Source organism: Mixophyes fleayi, chromosome 8 (genome assembly GCF_038048845.1).
Source record: "Mixophyes fleayi isolate aMixFle1 chromosome 8, aMixFle1.hap1, whole genome shotgun sequence".
Taxonomy (NCBI): Eukaryota; Metazoa; Chordata; class Amphibia; order Anura; family Limnodynastidae; genus Mixophyes; species Mixophyes fleayi.
Genome location: NC_134409.1, coordinates 212140 through 234002, shown reverse-complemented (window position 1 = coordinate 234002; position 21863 = coordinate 212140). Strand labels below are relative to the sequence as shown.

The 21863-nt window shown below is 45.2% G+C and overlaps 1 protein-coding gene across 1 annotated transcript; it reads right to left on the bottom strand.

Moving 5' to 3' along the window:
- Nucleotides 1-18590: 18590 nt before the first annotated feature.
- TMEM275 (transmembrane protein 275) lies at nt 18591-19025 on the bottom strand. Its single transcript, XM_075183982.1, has one exon. The coding sequence runs from the start codon at nt 19023-19025 to the stop codon at nt 18591-18593; it is 435 nt and encodes a 144-aa protein (XP_075040083.1).
- Nucleotides 19026-21863: the final 2838 nt, after the last annotated feature.

Here is a 21863-nt window from a genome sequence, read left to right as displayed (position 1 = left end):
GTAGTTGATGAAACAGGGGAGACAGAATCTCTTGTTACCAATAACCCTGAAGAATTTGACAGCACTGATCCCTGACCGCTCAGCATTCCTGTGGCTTAGAATGGGTTATACTACAACTAATCAGTGTCTATATGATGTTTACCTCTGTATGGGGTCTATTTACCAATGACCGCATAATATGAATGAAACTTTTCAATCCTCATCGCATAGATGCGGATTGAAAAGTTTCTCATATGTATTAAAAAATCAACACAGGAACAGCCGTTCCGAAAAACGGCTGCTCCTGTGAAGATTAACACTTACCTGTCACTGAAGTCTTCTCTTCTCCTCCCTCTGCGGTGCTGCTCGCCCCTCTTTCAATCCCTGTGCGCATGCGCCGACCAGTAAACTCGGGCATGCGCACAGAGACCCCTGTCTGACGGAACCTGAGGCAAGTGTGGAGGGATCACATGATCCCTCCACACATGCGCTGTGCAGCCCTGCTCGTCAGAGCAGCGCTGTTTTCAGTGAAACTTTTCAATTATGGTAATGTACGCCAGCTTCAGATGGCGCCAGCTTCAGATGGCGTACATTACCATGATTGAAAACTAAGTATCAGTCATTGATACATAGCGTTACTGAGCACTTCCCATACACTGTTATGGGGAGTGCTCAGTAAACCGATGAGAGAAGCAAAGCAGCAGATATCTGAGATATCTGCTGCGATGCTGCAATAATACATAGTAATTTAGTGGTAAGTCCCCGAAAACAGCATTACCTCTAAATTAGAGGGGAGAGATCTTTGATAAATAGGCCCCTATGTGTCTAACAAATCCTTGTTGCAATAGCAACAAGGCCTCATTGTTATGTTAATCAAAACACAGCCCAGCACAATATGAAAGAAAGACATTATCCTCTGTAAATTACATCTGTTCAGGGAACTGACTGACACTATGGGAGCTGCAGACACTACATGACAGCACTAACTTGTACTGTAGCCATTTAAATTATTGGTAACCTGCATTAAAGGCACAAATTGCAGTTTGCAGAGCTGAGAACAACTCTGGAACAAATATAGATTATCAAATGGGGAATCCACCAGACACATAGCCAGGATAAAGACAGGGATCAGCAACAATCTACTCATATACTAACTTAGATATCCGGACTTCAATAACCAGGGCTGAAAAATGCTAAATAACCAGTTCTGACAGCCCGACCTCAAGATAATTCTAAATGGAAGTTCTACCATGGACATCTGAACCGTCCTGGTCCAAGTGGACAAGCATGGGCAACAGCAACGGGTCATCTATGGACGCTGATAGCATGAGCCAAGGAATGGTCGCCCCTTGTCTGTGCCTCACGTACACTACACCTCTACCTTTATTGGCCTAACGGAGCAGCATCCTTGTGTGATCTGCAGACAATGGTAAAGTGTAACGCTGCTGCCAACGGCTTCATCCTAGTAAGGGACTGCCATCAAGCTGGGGAGGGGGTACATAGAACGTTAGCCTGAAGGACAAATGTTCTGGAACTATGTGGAGAAATCTGACTACAAATTTTACAGTTAAGTCAGTGAATGATGTGGAGATATCAGGAATAATCTGGTCTGGTCTTATCTTACTTTTATATAAATATCCAATGTCTTGTCCACTTCCTGGGTTGAAGTTTATTCATGGAGAATTCACCTTCAAATATACAGCCCATAAATCTGGAATTACGATAATAACCTAAATGCAGATTCCACATCTACCTTGGTCATATTAGCATTCTTCCCAAAGACTTTCAAAACATCTATCACACACGGAATGATTACTAAATATTGTATCTTACCACCCTCTTTGTCGGTGGTCAGCGCTATTCTGTTGTGTCTTTCAGCGTTTCTATGAACACATGAATAACTCCTGAGCAGTGTCGGACTGGGGCATGAAGGGCCCACCGGGGAATGCAACACTAGGGGCCCACCAAAGGGGGTGTGGTCAGCCATCATAGAGGCGGAACCAAACACTAGAGGGGGAGTGGTCAGTCCACGAAAGACAGCTAGCACCTTAGTGTAGTGAAACTACAAGCCCCAGCATGCTTTGCCAATATATAGCAGCTTATTGGTGTAAGGATATGCTGGGACTTGTAGTTTCACAACACCTGGAGTACCACAAGTTAGCTAAGCCTGCACTAAACTCAGAACATTTGACAGACTGTCCTACCTGTTGTTGTCACTTTTACCACCTGTGGCTGCTGGTTTCTTTAGTTGCGGCTTGTCTGGATCCTGGAATGTTGAGGGCCCTATTTGGAAAAAATAATGGGTACATTTAGAAATGCCAACCATCCCTGCCATTAAATCAACAGCACCCACATTCAATTATAGACCCAAACCACCTCAGCATTAAAGGTCCCATCACCCCCTCCCTATAGTGTTCTCTGTGCAGCCCCCCCTCACTAAAGTTTAGTATAGGCAGCCCCCCTATAGTTTAGTATAGATAGGCAGCCCCCATATGCCACATAGCAGTGCCCCCAAAACAATGTTATGCCACACGGTAGTGCCCACAATGTTACGCCACGCAAGTGTCCCCGATTCATATTATGCCTGCAATAGTCCTCTCAATTCACACACATTATATATATATATATATTGAGAACAGATGTAATGGGAGACCCCATATACTTTTTACGATGAGCTACCTTAGTACTTTCTGGTAAAAATAAAAAGAAGGTAAAGAGGGTGATGCTGCCACTATGCCCGGGGGCAGAGTATCCTGACAGTACTCAAAAAAATGAAAATTTACAGGGTTTTATGGGATGGGCGCAAATCAGGGGGAAGTGGGACACACAAGGATACAAACATACGCACCTATTTGGACTGTAATGTGTATCTAATACTGGGTGTGTGTAATGATCAACAAAGCTAAATTAATATCAAAACCAATACTAATAACATTGTAATCCAGTGTTATCAAGATAAAAAAACTGTAATACATAAATGATTTTTAGCACAAACAATATAAACAACTGGTTAAAGTTTACTTACACAAAAGTTGATTGATGCAGCCTCTCTGATCTTCTCCCTTCAGCGGCGCGGGAACATCAGCTGACAGGGTGAGTGGGCGGGTCACATGATCACAGCGGCGATCGCATGTGAAAGGTGAAAGATGACTGGCTGTCAGTGACAGCCAGTCACGCAGCAGCGGGGACGCCGGAGAGGAATGCGAGCACCCTGGTGTGAACAACGGGCCTCCAGGTAAGCTCCGCCCACATCTAAAAGGGGGTGTGGCCGTAAGGTAGCCGGGCCTACTGGTAATTTTACCGGTAGTCCTGTGGGCCAGTCCGACGTTGCTCCTGAGAAATATTGAGGTAATGCATCAACTAGTTATCTAACTGATCTATTCTCACCAGCATTAGAGCCTTTCCCAAGGGGGTGAAAGGACAATTATCTAGATGGGCTAGTATTAGATCATTGACATTGAATGGGTACATGAGTTGCCCACGATCACTATTATATAGCTGACAGTTAACCCCTAGTCCTAGGGCTCAGAGTTGCCCCCAGCTCTGAGGCTGTTAAAGGGACCATCCCGGGGGTATAGGGCGGCATGAGCAGAAGCACTCGCTCCTATGCTGCTCTCTGTCACCATATGTTTCTGGGATTGCCGATTGCAGAGCTCCTAGTAGTGCCTGTTGTCACCTGCCCCCCGGGATCACGTCAGGAGGCCAGTGTGTAACCACCCGTCCTGATCACAGGTCGTGGGGTGTTAATGACCTTTTGGATGGTATTGGTCCAGTTAGGAGTCACAACCCAGAGAATAGAGAGGGAAGTAGATTATTAGAGACAAAGGGCCTGATTCATTAAGAAAAGTAAAGCAAAAAAAATGAGTAACTTTTCAACTTGGCAAAACCATGTTGTATTGGAGGGGGAGGTAAATTTTAAATGTGGGTACAGATTTATAGGTGGGGTAGGACATGTCTTAGATCAACTTTTAATGTCAGTGTAAAAATCTGTCAAGAATTTGCATCCTAGATGAAAAAACAGTCAATATTTTCCATATGTGCAAAATAATAAACTCATTTGCACCCTCACATTGTAACATGGTTTCGTTAAGGTTCAAACGTACTCATTTCTTTGCTTTGCTTTCCTTAATGAATCGGGCCCAACGTATTTTCATTTTTTTTCATTTAGCTACTAAAGATTCTTAGTTTTTTTGGGATATATAATCCAGAACATCTTGGGCTAATTAGAAATTATGTTGGCAACATACAAACTGAAAAACATTTGGTTTCTTGCAGATTAATTAGAGAAATCTTGAAAAATAAAACATATTAGAGTCAATCTGTTGTGACTAAATTTGCAAACACTGAGCTTGGATCCAAAACCTGGAACATAAGTAATTATGCTGAATATGAAGGAATATCTGCTGAAACCATATTTGTAGCTTCAAAAGTTCTGTATGTTTGCGTTCCTAAGTGTAATGGGTCTGTAAATAACAATTTTGGAAACATTTCTGAAAAGGGAAATCTAGATTGTTATACAGGGAATGCAAGGGGTACATGGGGAGAACATTTTACATGTTTTCTAAACAAGATCCATAAAACTAGACTTGAAGTGTCCTGTTATAATAATGTGTTTGTGGCTTTTACAGTGTCACAGACAGGCTGAATAATGCCTACATTTTTAGGAATAAAAAAAGTTGGGATGTAGTTTCCATGTCGGCAGTCACAATGTCTACACCATAAGGTCGACAGTCACAATGTCGACACATTTAAAAGATCAACATGTAAAATGTAGACAGGGTTGTAAAGTCAACAGTCAAAATGTTGACAAAAAACACTATATTTAGTAGACACTATGAACATGTAGACATTCTGACTGTTGACATTATTATTATTATTATCGATTTGTAAGGCGCCACAGTGCTCCGCAGCGCCGTACAGTAGGGATTACTACATACATAAAACAGGACATACATAAAACAGGGACATACAAGGTAGGCAAAAAAAAATGCAGACATGAAAAGAAAGGGTATGGAGGACCCTGCTCATTACAGAGCTTACATTCTAAGCGGAAGAGGGCACAGCTGAAACAAGAGGAGCGAGTGTGGCTCAGAGTGGAGATTGGGACCGCTGTGAGGGTGCATTAGTGTGAGTAGTGTTATCGGGGATAAGGTCACCTCTAAAGAAGAGATGGGTTTTTAAAGAGCAACTAAAGATTTGAAGGCTGTGGGAAAGTCTGATTGAGCCTGGTAGGGAATTCCATAAGTGGGGAGCAGCACGGGAGAAGTCTGGTAGGTGGGAGTGAGAGGTGGTTACCAGACATGAGACACGGCGCAGGTCAGAGGTAGATCTAGGAGGGTGGGAGGGAGAATATTTTGAGATGTGTGGTAAAAGGGAGAAATTTGACTTTAATTATGGAGGACACAGGGAGCCAGTGTAGGGATTTGCATAGTGGGGGACCTTATGGCATAGACATTGTGACTGTTGACTTTTCAGACCCAGCCCCCAAAACGTTACCATTGCAGAATATTTTCACTAGAGATGATTCAACTAATCAAGTCACCGGGTGGGAAAAACTTGCAGAGCCATGGGTATGCTGGTGCATGTAGTACTACAAGCACCAACATGCCCAAAGTGTTAATGGCAGCCTGGGCTTGCTCGGGCCTGTTTTGCACCAGGGATAAAGTGGTGTTTTTACCATAAAATATTTTTTTATTACCCCACACCCACCACCCAGGGGAAGAGCCCTAGAGCTTTCAGCACGGGGCTGGGTACCCCGGGGGGTCCTCTTTTTTTTTGTGAACCCCATCTCCCTAGAGAATCCTGCTTGCCAGCCTGGGGTTCATTGTTATTATGGCAAGGGGACCCCACGTTGCGGGCTCCACTGCTATAGTGCCACTAACCTGGCTGGCAAAGTCTAATGCTGGTACTAGTAAAATCAGGGGGATCACTTGATTTTTGTCCCGATTTTAATACTACCTCCACGTAGGTCCGACCATACCGAAATCCAAGTGTATCTCAAGATATGTTTCCATTTGAATCTGGGTTGCAGTGCGGTCTGCCTAAATGTCACTACACAGCTGCCTGCTCCTACATCCTCTGCAGCATATACAGGGTGTAGTTCGAGCGCATCAATACCTCTTGTTTTTGACGATGACAGGTCATTTTCATTAATTTTGCATTTGGCAGCAACAGTCAATGTTTTTTAATATCTGATACGCATCTATCTGGACTGCGTAGTGGAGTGGCCCCGGTACCCAAATTGTCCTTTGTACAGGGGCTTCCAAACTGCCTTTTTTTCCTGCCAGTAACAATATGGACTGTCTGACATGTCTATTTGGATGGTGTCAGAAAAATAATCCTCCACCATTTTTTCTATTGTGACAGCATCCAATGCAGCGACAGTAGACATGTCTGCAATGGTTGGCAGGTCCTTCAGTCCGGACCAGATGTTGTCTGCATCCCCGCCAGCGGGTCTTTTAGGAAAACTGAGCTTTTTCCTCGCAGCCATAGATGTGGAAGAAAATGAGGGTGGAGCTGTTGGCATGTCACGGTCCTCTTCAGAGGACAATCTCCTGACCAGCAGGTCTTTGCACCTCTGTAGACTTGTGTCCGCCGGAAACAGAGACACAACATACGCTTTAAACCGAGGATCGAGCACGGTGGGCAGAATGTATTCCTCTGACTTTAAAAGAGTGACCACCCTCGGATCCTGGCAAAGCGTACGAAGGGCTTCATCCACAAGAGCTACATGCTTGTTGGAATCGCAATGGTTTACCAGCTCCTCCCTCACTTTCTCCAGCTGCTTCTGCAACAGCCTGATCAGGGGAATGACCTGACTCAAGCTGGCAGTGTCGGAACTGACTTCTCGTGTGGCAAGTTCAAATGGCTGGAGAACCTTGCACAACACGGAAATCAGTCTCCACTGCGCTTGACTCAGGCGCATCCCCACTCCTTTTCCTATGTCGTAGGTGGCTGTGTAGGCCTGAATGGCCTTTTGCTGCTCCTCCATCCTCTGCAGCATATAGAGGGTGGAGTTCCAGCGCGTCACAACCTCTTGTTTGAGGTGATGGCAGGGCAGGTTCAGACTTTTTTGATGTGCCTCTAGTCTGCGGTAGGCACTGGCAGAATGCCGAAAGTGTCCAGCAATTTTGTGGGCCACCGCAAGCATCTCCTGCACACCCCTGTCACTCTTCAGGTAATGCTGCACCACCAAATTGACGGTGTGGGCAAAACATGGGACGTGCTGGAAATTGCCCATATGTAATGCCTGCACAATGTTACTGGCGTTGTCTGACACCACAAATCCCCAGGAGAGTCTAAGTGGGGTAAGCCACTGCGAGATAAGTTCCCTCAGTTTCTCTAATATGTTGTCAGCGTTGTGCCTCTTAATAAAGCCTGTAATACACAATGTTGTCTGCCTTGGCACGAGCAGCCGTTGTGGAGATGCTGCTACTGATGCAGCTGCTGCTGTTGCTGCGGAAGGCGATGCATCTACCCAGTGGGCTGTCACAGTCATATAGTCCTTCGTTTGCCCAGAACCACTTGTCCACATGTCCGTGGTTAAGTGGACAGTGGGTACAACCGCATTTTTCAGAGCACTGAGGACACTTGTTCGTACTTCTCTGTACATCCCGGGTGTCGCCTGCCTAGTGAAGTGGAATCTCGACGGGATTTGGTCCCGGGGCACAATACCTCCATCAACCCTCTAAATCCCACTCCACTGATGGCGGACACCGGACGCACGCAGGGCCCTCTTAAGAACGTCTTGGGCCCCCGGGCACAGCAGTGGCCGACTGTAAGAGGGGTGTGGTCAGTCATCGAAGGGGGTGTGATCAGGCCACGGATTACAACATATAGCAACATATTGTGGTCTATATAGAAAAAGTGGATATTGAAAATAAGGCCAATTTCACATGTTTCATGTAAAAGAACTGGAGATGAAATGCGTATAATGTTTTTAGTAGGGCTATTTTATTATTATTTGCGCACTGGCTGTAATAGCTTTTTAATTGTGTCATTTAACAGTATATAGTGTTATGTTTACTGGTAGTGTAATATTTCTTATTTTATGTTGCTAATATCAGGATAATATTAATAGTAATGAGACCAACAAATAAACATTCATGTTACGCCACACAGTAATGCCTCCAATTCACAATATGCCTCACATAAGTGCCCCATATTAATATAATGCCTCATAATGCAGCTGTGTGTGCAACTCCCCTCTATGTCCTCTGTTCCACAATGAGACCTGAGAGCGATGTCCTGCAGTGATAGCCGGACCCGCGTCTCAGACTACAGAGCGATGTCCTGCAGCGACAGCCGGACCCGCGTCTCAGACTACAGAGCGATGTCCTGCAGCGACAGCCGGACCCGCGTCTCAGACTACAGAGCGATGTCCTGCAGCGATAGTCGGACCCGCGTCTCAGACTACAGAGCAATGTCCTGCAGCGACAGCCGGACCCGCGTCCCAGACTACAGAGCGATGTCCTGCAGCGACAGCCGGACCCGTATCTCAGACCACAGATTAAAGGTCCAATCACCCCTTCTTAAATTACTATGCCCCAATATTAAATTAAAGTGACCCACATCAACCTACAAATAAAATAGCACCAATTAAATAATTAGCCCCACCTAAACTCCAGCATTAAATTAAATTAATAGCCTACCTCCCACATTATATTAACACTCTCCTTCTTCCCTCATGCCTGAGTATGTGCCCCCAATTTATATTAAGCCACCATAGAGCCCACAAATCATATTATGTCACAGATTGAACATATTAACACCACAAAATTATATTTGTATAAACTGTGAGTTTATATAAATATTCATTAGGAATAATTATGGACTATACAGCATCCTCCCCTCCCCCCTCCCCCCCCCCCCCGTGTGGCATCTTTCTCCCCCTTCCCTTCCCCTGTGTGGCATCCTTTCTCTTACCAGCCCCCGTTTTTCTGTGTAGCATCCTTTCTCTCCCCCATACTTGCCAACATTTCATTTTTTTTCCCCGGGAGCTGCTATTAGGAGGTAGGCGTGTAGGGGGCGGGGCCCCAAAAATCGCGTCATTTTAGCCCCGCCCCATTACATAATGATGCAAATCACGGTGAATTGCGGCGCTTGAACCACTTCTGGGCAGATCAGGGAGATTTCCACACTCTCTCGGGAGTCTGGGAGACTCACGCAAAATGCGGGAGTCTCCCGGACATTGCGGGAGTCTCCCGGACATTCCGGGAGAGTTGGCAAGTATGCTCTTCACTCCTGTGTGGCATCCTTTCCCTCCCCCCACCCACCCATATTTTTTTTGTTTGCCATCTGTTCTCTCCCCCCCACCCCTCATTTTTCTGTGGCATCCTCTCCCCCCCCCCCCCCGTGTGGCATCCTTTCTCTTTCCACCCCCCACCACCCCCACTCTTCTGTGTAGTATCCTTTTTCTTCCCCCCTGTGCGGCATCCTTTCCCTCCCCCCACCCCCCCATATTTTTTTTGTTTGGCATCTGTTCTCTCCACCCCCCCCCCTCGTTTTTCTGTGTGGCATCCTCTCCCCCCCATCCTTTCTCTTTCCCCCACCCCCTACCCCGCTCTTCTGTGTGGTATCCTTTCCCTCCCCCGCCCCCCTCTTTTAGTGTACTTACCTTCTCAGTTTTTGCCAGAAGTGCCGCATTTAGAATGTAATTAGAATCCGCAATTAGAATTTCCAATGTAATAACCCTATTCCTATCCCTAATCCCTAACTCTGACCTTTATATTAGATGCTGAATGCAGCGAGTGGTGGTATTGCCACTTTAATTACGGAAATGTCACTGTCAGGCACATTAGTGACGTGAATACCAAGTCCCGGCATTGGCTTCAATCCATAAATATAACAGTTGTGCAGCACATATGTCGGTGATGTACTCTGTGATTTTTAAGTTAAGTCTGAATTTTTTATTTATCGGGTTTATTACATTCGACATTATTTTGTAGGTATTTACTATGTTAGTGATCTGAGTCACGGGAATGTTTATGTTGTATGCTGTGAATATTATTGATTTATTAAGAGTTATGGTGTTAACATGGTGTTCATAGTAAGAAGTGGTGCTCCACTTTCATCCACACTGTCTTATTACTGTATTCTAATGCTCACACTATTATTTTAAATTGTACCAAAGTATATTTTTCTATAAAATTACAAAGCTGCATTTAGGGTTTCCATCTCAATAAATGTGCCTGGCTGGCTTTTGCAGCACACAGTTTGTCACAGAGTGTTAATACTGGGCAGGGGGTTTCCCGAATCTTCTCCTGGTGTATCTTTAGAACACCCCCCCAGAAGAGAGAGCAGCGATTCGGGTGGAGTCACTGAAAACCAAGTACAGAGGTGAGAAGCATCTGCATCATTCAATATATATATATATATACCCTCACAACGCATAATACAGAAGGGGGTTTGTTACCCTTATAATTAATGTCATTACTATGCGATCTGCCTTGACTCCTCCGGGGACCCCCAGATGCAGGGTCTTGTATTACACCTTCTAACGTCCAATGCTTAGAGAGGGTGGAATGGACTCAATGTTCCCTTTTCTAAAAAACAAACTATGGGATTCCGATTATTTCTAATATAAAACTGACTTCCCTTTAAAGCAAATGTATATTGTCTGTGCTGCATCCCCCACAATCATAATGTTAAAACCCAGATGTGAAGTCAGAAGAAATGTGTCCCTTTCATTGGCTCCCAGTCTTCATCAGTAATGCTGGATGATGATGATGATGATGCTGCTGGTGGGAGCTGATGACTGGATACTCATTGTACACAGCTTCCCACAGTCCATGTTTCCAGTACTTTGTATACTGGTTGTTGATGGTGCAATGCATTCCACATTGGTCATCGGAGGATGGGACAGTGCCGTGTATACTGGGGATCGGAGGATGGGACAGTGCCATGTATACTGGGGATCGGAGGATGGGACAGTGCCATGTATACTGGTCATCAGAGGATGGGACAGTGCCATGTATACTGGTCATCAGAGGATGGGACAGTGCCATGTATACTGGTCATCAGAGGATGGGACAGTGCCATGTATACTGGTCATCAGAGGATGGGACAGTGCCATATATACTGGTCATCTGAGGATGGGGCAGTGCCATGTATACTGGTCATCTGAGGATGGGGCAGCGCCATGTATACTGGTCATTGGAGGATGGGACAGTGCCATGTATACTGGTCATCGGAGGATGGGACAGTGCCGTGTATACTGGGGATCGGAGGATGGGACAGTACCGTGTATACTGGGGATCGGAGGATGGGACAGTGCCATGTATACTGGTCATCAGAGGATGGGACAGTGCCATGTATACTGGTCATCTGAGGATGGGGCAGCGCCATGTATACTGGTCATTGGAGGATGGGACAGTGCCGTGTATACTGGTCATCGGAGGATGGGACAGTGCCATGTATACTGGTCATCGGAGGATGGGACAGTACCGTGTATACTGGGGATCGGAGGATGGGACAGTGCCGTGTATACTGGTCATCGGAGGATGGGACAGTGCCATGTATACTGGTCATCGGAGGATGGGACAATTGTATATTGGTACATTTTATATTGGTGAAATGGAACATTGTATTTGAAATGTTAGTTTTTCATACTTGTCCCCTAAATTTCTTCAGCGGTTGATATTTCGGAACAACAGAAAAAAATACAATTTCTTTGCCACTGAACCAGTTCTGAATGGAGAATTAGTACAGGTTTAATAATTAGAAATACAATACAATTAGTGTAGTACCCCATATTTGTACCCTGTAAGCCGATTATTTTGGGTAACAAAGTACTCCACTCAATGTCTACATAGATTCACTTCCACATTGTAATAAGACATAAATTACTAGCTATTACCTGGTTGTGTTTCTCTACGCCTGTTGACTGGTGTTTGGACCGCACTGAAATGCAGTGCGAAGAGCGATGTCACATTAACTCATAATGTGTCCGAATATGTTTTATGAGTCAGAAAGTCAGGATATTATGCTGTGGTTGGATCACATAGAAATAATTTATTGTAGACATTTATTTGAATTAGTGGCGCAGGCACCTATTTATATTATTGCAAACATACTAATTTTGATACTGTGTTATATTTCTCTATTAGCAATGTACTGATTTCTGAGACCATAGGCATATGCCAGGGGAGGAAATGTGTTTTCTGTGACTGTCTGAAGGCAGGTAATCTCATGTTAATTAGACCTTTTCATCTCAGTGGCCAACACGTCTGTTTAGCCTGAAAGACAGGACTTACTATCTTCCTAATTAGACTTACTAATTAGGCTTACTATCTCTCTAAAACAAGTAATATAGGAAGCTTAACACCAAGTTTCAGAAAACCAAGAGATTGATGTAAATTTTGTTTAAGCTTAAATTAGCTCCACAGTTAAAGGATATATGACCTAATGGTAATTATTGAATGTGAGTTATCAGTCTTTGCGGAGCCATTTTGGATCCAGGGGCTGGTTTACCCCCTGCCAGGATTTGTGTCAGAATCTGTATAAAAAGGCCCCTGTTTGACCATGTAATGTATTATTGTTCATCTGACCTTCTGATCACTGGTACCATAAACCAGTGTGAACTGTCCTTATTTGGACACTTGAGCTAATAAACATCACTTGCTTCAAGAGCCTGCTTGATGACTACTTACCTGCTGTAATTCCTGTGACCTGCAGATTAGACCCAAATCTAATCTGTTATCTGGCTGTTCTGAGGTTTGGACCCAGCATCCAGTACCAACGCTCTGCCCGCTACCAGCAGCTCTGGGCAGTGTGATAGGTCAGGGGGGAACCATCCACAGCAACCCTGATCTAGAGGAAGAGGTCAGGAGTACCAGCCCAGGTGCCCAGTGACAGGGTACACTAGCAGCGACAGTTACCCTGTAGGACGCGCTTGTGGGTGCCGCTAAGTAGTCCAGTGGTGGCAGCACCTTAAGCCCCTCCTACTGAAGTTAGAGGGCGCATTTGGGATAAAGAAAGGGGATGGTGGCAAGGCAAGCCCAACCCATCCCTAGCAACAAAACAGACAGGGTGGCATAGGTGGTCCACCCTGTCACAGTCACCACAAAAGCGGGGTTTCACCTCGGCAAAAGTGGAAACCAGGAGATTTCGGCAGTGTATAATCCTGACAGGAATTAACATCCCCCAGTCAAAGGAGGGGCTTATTGTGACAGGTAATGAATGATCCAGTACATGTTACATTAACCCACGCCCCATAACGGATGTTGTTAACTACGTTAATGATAATTTCTGCCTCTGATTGGCCAGTGTAATAGACTTACGCTGGGTACAAACGACAGGCCAATCAGACGACAAATGACTGCTTGGCCCAATATCACAGTAGTGTGTACACTCCGTCGATTAACGAGGATCGTTCCAAAGAACAGAATCTCACAAATCTCATTCAGTTGTGGAACAACGTCCTTCCAAATCTGCAGTGTGTATGCACTGACGACTGTCTGCCCAGAGAGAGAGTTAACAACCCGTCATTGTGTCTGTGTTGTTAAATGTAGAGAGTGCTGTAGGTGAAATAATTTGTCCGTTCGGTCTGAGACTGAGTATTTCCTTTCAGAGTCACAGAAGCTAACGACATTTATAATGACATTGTGGAAAAGTCACAGTTTATTTTGTGACAGGAATGAATGACTGAATGAATATTGTGCTGCTCTTTGACCAGATGAAGAGCACAGATCTGACAGTAAATTGTGTATAGTGTGTATAGTGTGTATAGTGTGTATACAGGAATCTGCAGACTGATTGGAACTTCAAATCATTAGTTATAACAAATTGTTGGAAAGTTTTTGTAGTGTGAACCCAGCCTGGGGGAGAGGCTGCAACCTAAGGAGGGGTGAAGGGATATTAGACCAACACAATGTCTGAGCTAACAGCAAATCCAGGATTCTTTTCCTGTAAAGGTAACACATTTATAAACAATTAGCAAATTACAAGTATAAATGTAGTGTTTACAATGAATATAAATCCAGACTGGCACCTTCAGTAAATGACACATTTCCACTGTCTGTTCTGCAGGCTGAGCAGTAAACGGACGGGATCTATAGACATCACATTCAATGAGATAATGCTGGTGGTATAATAAGTAACCACGGAAACACGATTAGATAACTGAGGAGAGGGACATTATCATCTATATATAGACAACAGAACCCAAGCTTCACACTATATAAATATATACACCCATCAGCCACAACATTATAACCACTGACAAGTGAAGTGAATAACACTGATTATCTGGTTACAATGACACCTGTCAGGGGTGAGATATATTAGGCAGCCAGTGAGCAGTCAGTTCTTGAAGTTGATGTGTTGGAAGCAGGAAAAATAGGCAAATGTAAGGATCTGAGTGACTGTGACAAGGGTCAAACTGTGATGATTAGATGACTGGGTCAGAGCATCTCCAAAACGGCCGGTCTTGTGGGGTGTTCCTGGTATGCAGTGGTTAGTACCTACAACAATTGGTCCAAGGAAGGACAACTGGTGAACCGGAGACAGGATCATGGGCACCTAAGGCTGACTGATGTGCATGAGGAGTGAAGGCGCCCGTCTGGTCCAATCTCACAGAAGAGCTACTGTAGCACAAATTGCTTAAATAAAAGTTAATGCTGTCTATGGTAAAAGGTGTAAGAACACACAGAGCATCACAGCTTTCTGCGTATGGGACCACATAGCCGTAGACTGGTCAGAGAGCCCATGCTGACCCCTGCCCACCTCCGAAGGCGCCTATAATAGGCACGTGAGCACCAGTACTGGACCATGGAGCAATGGAAGAAGGCGGCCTGATCTGAGGAATCACTTTTTCTTTTACACCATGTGGACAGCCGGGTGCGTGTACGTCATTTACCTGAGGAAGAGATGGCCGCAGGATGTACTATGAGAAGAAGGCAGCTGGCGGAGGCAGTGTGATGCTCTGGGCAATGTTCTACTGGGAAACCTTGGGTCCTGGCATTCATGTGGATGTTACTATGACATGTACCACCTACCTAAACGTTGCTGCAGACCAAGTACACCCCTTCATGGCAGCGGTATTCCCTGATGGCAGCGGCCTCTTCCAGCAGGATAATGCACCTGTCATACTGCAGGAATTGTTCAGGAATGGTCTTTGGAACATGACAGAGATCAAGGTGTTGACTTGGCCTCCAAATTCCCCAGATCTCAATCTGATCGATCATCTGTGGGATGTGCTGGAAGAACAAGTCGGATCTGCTGTTAAGGTCTTGGTGTCAGTTACCACAGGACACCCTCAGATGCCTTGTGGAGTCTATGCCCGATGGGTACCAGATGTTTATGTTTTGGCAGCACGAGGGGGACCTACACAATATTAGGCAGGTGGTTTTTTTAATGTTGTGGTTGATCAGTGTGTGTGTGTGTGTGTGTGTGTGTGCCTATATATATATATATCATCGCAGCAATATAGAGGATATAAAATGTACTAAAAATTGTATAAATATATTGCTATGAAGCTGCCTTTGATAAGTTATAGTAATTCAGTGAAGTGACCTCGGCAGTTCCCTCCTCATTAACATTCATCACCTAAACCACGTTGCAGATAAGAAAGAGAAAGTGATAGCAGCGAGGGGCTGAACGTATCATACACAGAGGACACTAATTAAGACATTAGAGAAATTGTTCTGCATTTGGCTGTGAAATTCTGCCAGTTTTCCTGTGGGATTTGGCCAGAAGTGTTTATTGTCTTATCTCAACCCCACAACAGAATGAAGGCAGCATAATGGTCTCAGGTCTAATAAGGAAGTCTGTGAAATGCAAATATACAAATCCAGTGCGAAATGGCAAAGCAATGGTGGAACTTGAAGATTATAACACCTCTTTTCTCTCCAATACATTTATAAGCTGCTGTAAATAATATGTGTATAATGGGAGAGATTAGTTCAGTGTTCATGATGGAGAACTGGAATAATATAAGAAATAACACATCCCAATTGTAATCATGACGGATGTTAGAAGTCGCCGTGGATTGCAGCACTCTCCAGCCAGTCTTGTGCCTTTGTATCTATCGTCACTAAGCTTCTTGGTAACTTGTAATATCCTTATATTTACACAGGGAATACATTATACCACCAGGTGCAGGGATTCATGAAGTCTTATGATGTGGTGCTCTGAGAACATATATAGCAGCAATTAGATGTATACACATATGATGTCATTATAATCAGATAACAATGAGAACAGAAGCTTATAGTCCAGTTATTACTGGGCAGATGTCCATTGTCTGCTCTATGTGAACAATGTTCCTGCAGCAACATGGGGTGCGAGCCCCCAGCTGTCCCTGAGGCCCCCCGGTCCTCTATTGTGTATGCTGGAAATACCAGGTGATATTGGGAATGGGTTAATCTGCATAGACATATCCACAACCGTTTCATGTAACATGTCATAGTAGTTATTACAGTTATATTGATATAATGATATAATGGAAGTAGTGTTGCGTATGTTAAACTTATTGGACAACATACACACGAGAATGTGTCAGCACACTGGTGTTTTTATATCCCTATTTAGAGATGCACATTGATGTATCTGGAGCAAAGATACATCTGTGGAGGAATTAATAATGATGACTCGTGTATATTTTATTGTTAATAAAACTCTAAATACTGGCAGAAGTTTTGGCACATGCCAAAGACCTTTTTACATCATGCAAATGTACTTACGTACAGCTCTAAATGAGCCCAGTTCTCTCAGCAATAAAAGGTGAACTGAGGGCAGTGTGCGGGTTTGGTGTAAGAGGTGAACGCAGTGCGGGCAGATTACAGGGCACCTCCTCTAGGCCAAACATACCAAATTCAAATATGACGGTAAACTGTTACCATGGTAACCTTACTCTATGGCCCAAGCTCCTTCTTCATGGCGTTTCCAGAGCAGGATATATAGGGCCTGATTCATGTAAAGATACAACCTGCTCACAACTAGCGTTTATAAAGAGCGCAGAACTTGTGCGCAGTTACAGCCGTATTCAGATCCCAGTGTTACACGCAAGATAAGCCATGGAAACAGACGTACGTCAGAACATGAGTCAGACCCATAATGTTTTTAACATGTGCTATTTGCAGTATTCATATCGTATGTACATACATAGTATATGAATATTTTGGTACATTGCACAGGAGGAACCCTTCTGTCAAACTCTTACACTGTCCCTGCATAATGTGCCAATGTCTTTGTGATTAGGTTCCAGATGTGTAAATCCAGCTAGGAATATATTACCTGAGGGATTTATTCGATCATATCATGTATTTAATTCCTTATATTAGTGTTTGGTATTCAGATACACACGGCACAGGGTATCACACTGATAATACTGTGTATTACACCCCTATCACTGTGTATCACACTGATATTACTGTGTATTACACCCCTTTCACTGTGTATCACACTGATATTACTGTGTATCACACTGATATTACTGTGTATTACACCCCTATCACTGTGTATCACACCAATGTCACTGTGTATCACACCCCTGTCACTGTGTATCACACTGATATTACTGTGTATCACACTGATATTACTGTGTATCACACTGATATTACTGTGTATTACACCCCTATAACTGTGTATCACACTGATATTACTGTGTATCACACCCCTGTCACTGTGTATTACACCCCTATCACTGTGTATCACACCAATGTCACTGTGTATCACACCCCTGTCACTGTGTATCACACTGATATTACTGTGTATCACACTGATATTACTGTGTATTACACCCCTATAACTGTGTATCACACTGATATTACTGTGTATCACACCCCTGTCACTGTGTATTACACCCCTATCACTGTGTATCACACCCCTGTCACTGTGTATTACACCCCTATCACTGTGTATCACACCCCTGTCACTGTGTATCACACCCCTGTCATTGTGTATCACACAGTGTGTAGCTGGGTATTGTAGTATATACTGTATCAGGTGTGTAGATGTTCTGGGCAGAATCTTACACAGCTGCGTTGTTGCTTTTGTAACTATTTTGGTGACTGTAATGATGGGCACAGTGTTCCTGAAATGTAGAGAATAAGATTGAGATTGGAATCATAACAATGGAAGCAACGTTCACATTTCTCCTTGGACTGTATTAGTGATTATCACTAATGGTTACATGTTCCATGTGCACCTACGCAGTTATTATATTATCAGGTTTTTACACACCAGCTGCAGCATTTTGGAAATAAAGGAGATTCACATTCACATTAGCGTCTCTGCACAATAAGAAGTTTGATGTGTTCTTTGCTGATAGAGCCAAGTCCCAGATTTATCAATGGTGCAGACACTAAACACAATGTTGTCTCACCCTAATTTTATCTCAGACAACGAATGACAATTCTTCACACAGACCAACATCACAAATCTGATGAGCAAAATGTAGGGTATCTCCAGGCTCTGTCTGATCCACTGTTTCTGTTCCTGGAGTCCCCAGGTTTCCCTAAAGGTAACAGGAACTCCCCCAATTCAGTCTCAGGTAGCGCTGAATACATTGTACTATTCTTCTTAACCACCTGCACCAGACTGTGAGACCTGGACATTAGCCGCAGCTCCTGCAGCTGTAAAGATCTTTGTTTTAGAAGACCGGGGTAACTCTAGGGGACCGGGTCTCTAGGTAAATTAAGCTGAATAGATTCTCCGTCTGCTGTAAATTTGGCGGCCGGCCCATTTCCCTCCATTGTAAAGAGTTTGCACATTTTAGCACTGTCATGCACAGGGGAAGATTTGCGCGATGACACGGGGGAATTGGTGGGGCTGAGCTGGACAGCCGTGGTGTCCTGCACCGTGTGCTCACTTGTTTCAATCTCAAAGGCTGCGTTTCCTGGCTTAATAAAGCCAATGTTAGACCCCGGCTTACACTTCCTGGTGCCGTGGGCAGGAGGCCTCCTGCTGCAAATGCAGCAAGCCCCAAAAAATGCAAACGCAACAACTAGGAGGATGGGTCCAATGATAATTGGGGGGTTGTTCACTGGTAAAAATGTCCCAAATGCAAAGGCACCAACTAAAGTGATGTTAATTCCAGCCAACATGATGCAGAGACCACAGGCGCAGCACAGGGCAGGGGAGGGCAGCCCATGCGGGCGAGTCTTCTTCTGAGCCGGTTTATGCGCCAGCGACGAGGTACTTTTGTCGGTGAACATCATGTTATGGACGGTGTTTGCACCTTTTCGTACCATCACCTGGAGTCACCTGTGGAACAATACGAATAACAACCAGTAATTATATAAAGAGATTCAGGAATGGAGCTTAATAACTACAAAACAGACATACAATCTGAACATGCCATTATGTATTCCAAGGAGGAGATCTCTTTCTTCATATTCATCCTGCAAATCTGTATTACTAAAATGACAACATTAAGTCATTGTAATTATCTGCACTAACTACCATAATAACATCCTCTAAGGTTGTAACAAGGTTTCAAAATGTCCATTTACATAAAATCCCTTTTGTATCAGGTACATAAATGGGGTATTGAGTGGCCAATGCAGGAAAATCCCATTAATGACATTGCATTATATTATTGTGACAGAAAGTTACATCAAATTCCATAAACAGATCAGTAAATGGGTAATAGATACGAGAGAGAGAGAGAGAGAGAGAGAGAGGGGGGGGGGGAGAGAGAGAAAGAGAGAGAGGGGGAGGGGGAGAGAGAGAGAGAGTGGGAGAGGGAGAGAGAGAGGGGGAGGGGGAGAGAGGGAGAGAGAGAGGGAGAGAGAGAGGGAGAGAGAGGGAGAGGGGGGAGAGAGGGGGAGAGAGAGAGAGGGGGAGGGGGAGAGAGAGAGAGAGAGAGAGAGGGGGAGAGGGAGAGAGAGAAAAAGAGGGGGAGGGGGAGAGAGAGAGAGAGGGGGGAGAGGGAGAGAGAGAGAGAGAGAGGGGGGGGGAGAGGGAGAGAGAGAGAGAGAGAGAGAGGGGGGGGAGAGGGAGAGAGAGAAAGAGAGGGGGAGGGGGAGAGAGAGAGAGAGAGAGAGAGGGAGAGGGAGAGAGAGAGAGAGGGGGGGGAGAGGGAGAGAGAGAGAGAGAGAGAGGGAGAGAGAGGGAGAGAGGGGGAGAGAGAGAGGGGGAGGGGGAGAGAGAGTGGGAGGGGGAGAGAGAGAGAGAGAGAGAGAGGGGGGGGGAGAGGGAGAGAGAGAAAGAGAGGGGGAGGGGGAGAGAGAGAGAGAGAGAGAGAGGGGGAGAGGGAGAGAGAGAGGGAGAGAGGGGGAGAGAGAGGGGGGGAGGGAGAGAGAGAGGGAGAGAGGGGGGAGAAGGAGAGAGGGGGAGAGAGAGAGAGGGGGAGGGGGAGAGAGAGAGAGAAAGGGAGAGAGAGAGAGAGAGAGAGAGAGAGAGAGAGAGAGGGAGAGAGAGGGGGGGAGAGAAAGAAAGAGAGAGAGAGAGAAAGGGAGAGAGAGAGAGGGAGAGAGGGGGGAGAGGGAGAGAGGGGGAGAGAGAGGGGGGAGGGAGAGAGAGGGAGAGAGAGAGAGGGAGAGAGGGGGGAGAGGGAGAGAGGGGGAGAGAGAGGGGGGGAGGGAGAGAGAGGGAGAGAGGGGGAGAGAGAGGGAGAGAGAGGGGGAGAGAGAGGGAGAGAGGGGGAGGGGGAGAGAGAGAGAGAAAGGGAGAGAGAGAGAGGGAGGGAGAGGGAGAGAGAGGGGGGAGAGAAAGAAAGAGAGAGAGAGAGAAAGGGAGAGAGAGAGAGGGAGGGAGAGGGGGAGAAAGAGAAAGAAAGAAAGAGAGATTATATCGACAGAGATCGAACCATACACTGATCACTAAACCCCGGCGCCCCTAATGTGTTACCTCTCTCCAGATATTCGGAGCCCCCCGAACCTTCACACCAACCTTCTGCCCCCATACAACTTTTATATGCCCAGCAAATAAGTCCCCTCCCTGAACTAATAGACACTCGCACATCAGAACTACATTAAAGTAGATTAGCTGTATAAAGTATAAAGACTACAGAAATTATAAAGTAGTCAGTTCAGACAGTGCTATAATAGGGTGGTACAACATAGGGGGTTAATTGTATAGGATTAATTGTATATTAAAATCATTGCATAGCTTTAATTAACATGATTACTCTTTATATTTATACTACCGGGGTTGTGTGGGCCGGTGCAGCTTGCTGAAACATGTCAGCTGGACCCAGACTGCACTGAAGATCAATAAGAAGCCACAATGGGTGGTGCCTATAGTCACCACAGTAAGAAGGGTCAACTCTCTCGCCCAGAGCATATGAGCTGGATGGCAAAATTTATTCCCGGGGAGCAAAACTGGACTCAGCGGCCTATTAACTTAAAGGAAAAAAATGCAGGAGGGCGAGTGACCCAGGTGACCCACTATGGTACTGACTGGGGGGGGGGGGTGGCAGATATTTCCACGCACCCCCAGACAGCCCCAGATGTGTGTGTACATATATACGTAACCTCAAAGGTTTGTAGTACACCTTAGGACACGTCTTATAAATAGGTGGCTGCCGTCTCAGGTACCCGGTGGTGAGCCAGGTGAAGAGGTAAATATATATAATATAAGAGAAGAAAGCAGGGCCTGATAGTGTATTATTTAGGTGTACGTGGCCCAAGAACTGCTCAGAGCACCAGATTACAGAGTAAGACAGGTGCATCAATACGTATTGAGCCCAGATCCAGGTGCTGGAATATCACTGAGGTACCGAAAATAGAGAGAAAACCGATATAGTATTTCTGACATAAGTGCAGCTCCCCAAGTAGAGGCAGAACTAGAGAGCTGTGGTCCCGGTACAGGTAGGCGGTGAGAAAGGACCCGGGGCCCCCGACCCTGCACCAATGGTAGTTCTACCACTGACCTCAAGTGACAGTGAATCTGTGTATTTAATATAACAGAAGAGAAGGGTTATCTGAGACAATCCTGCT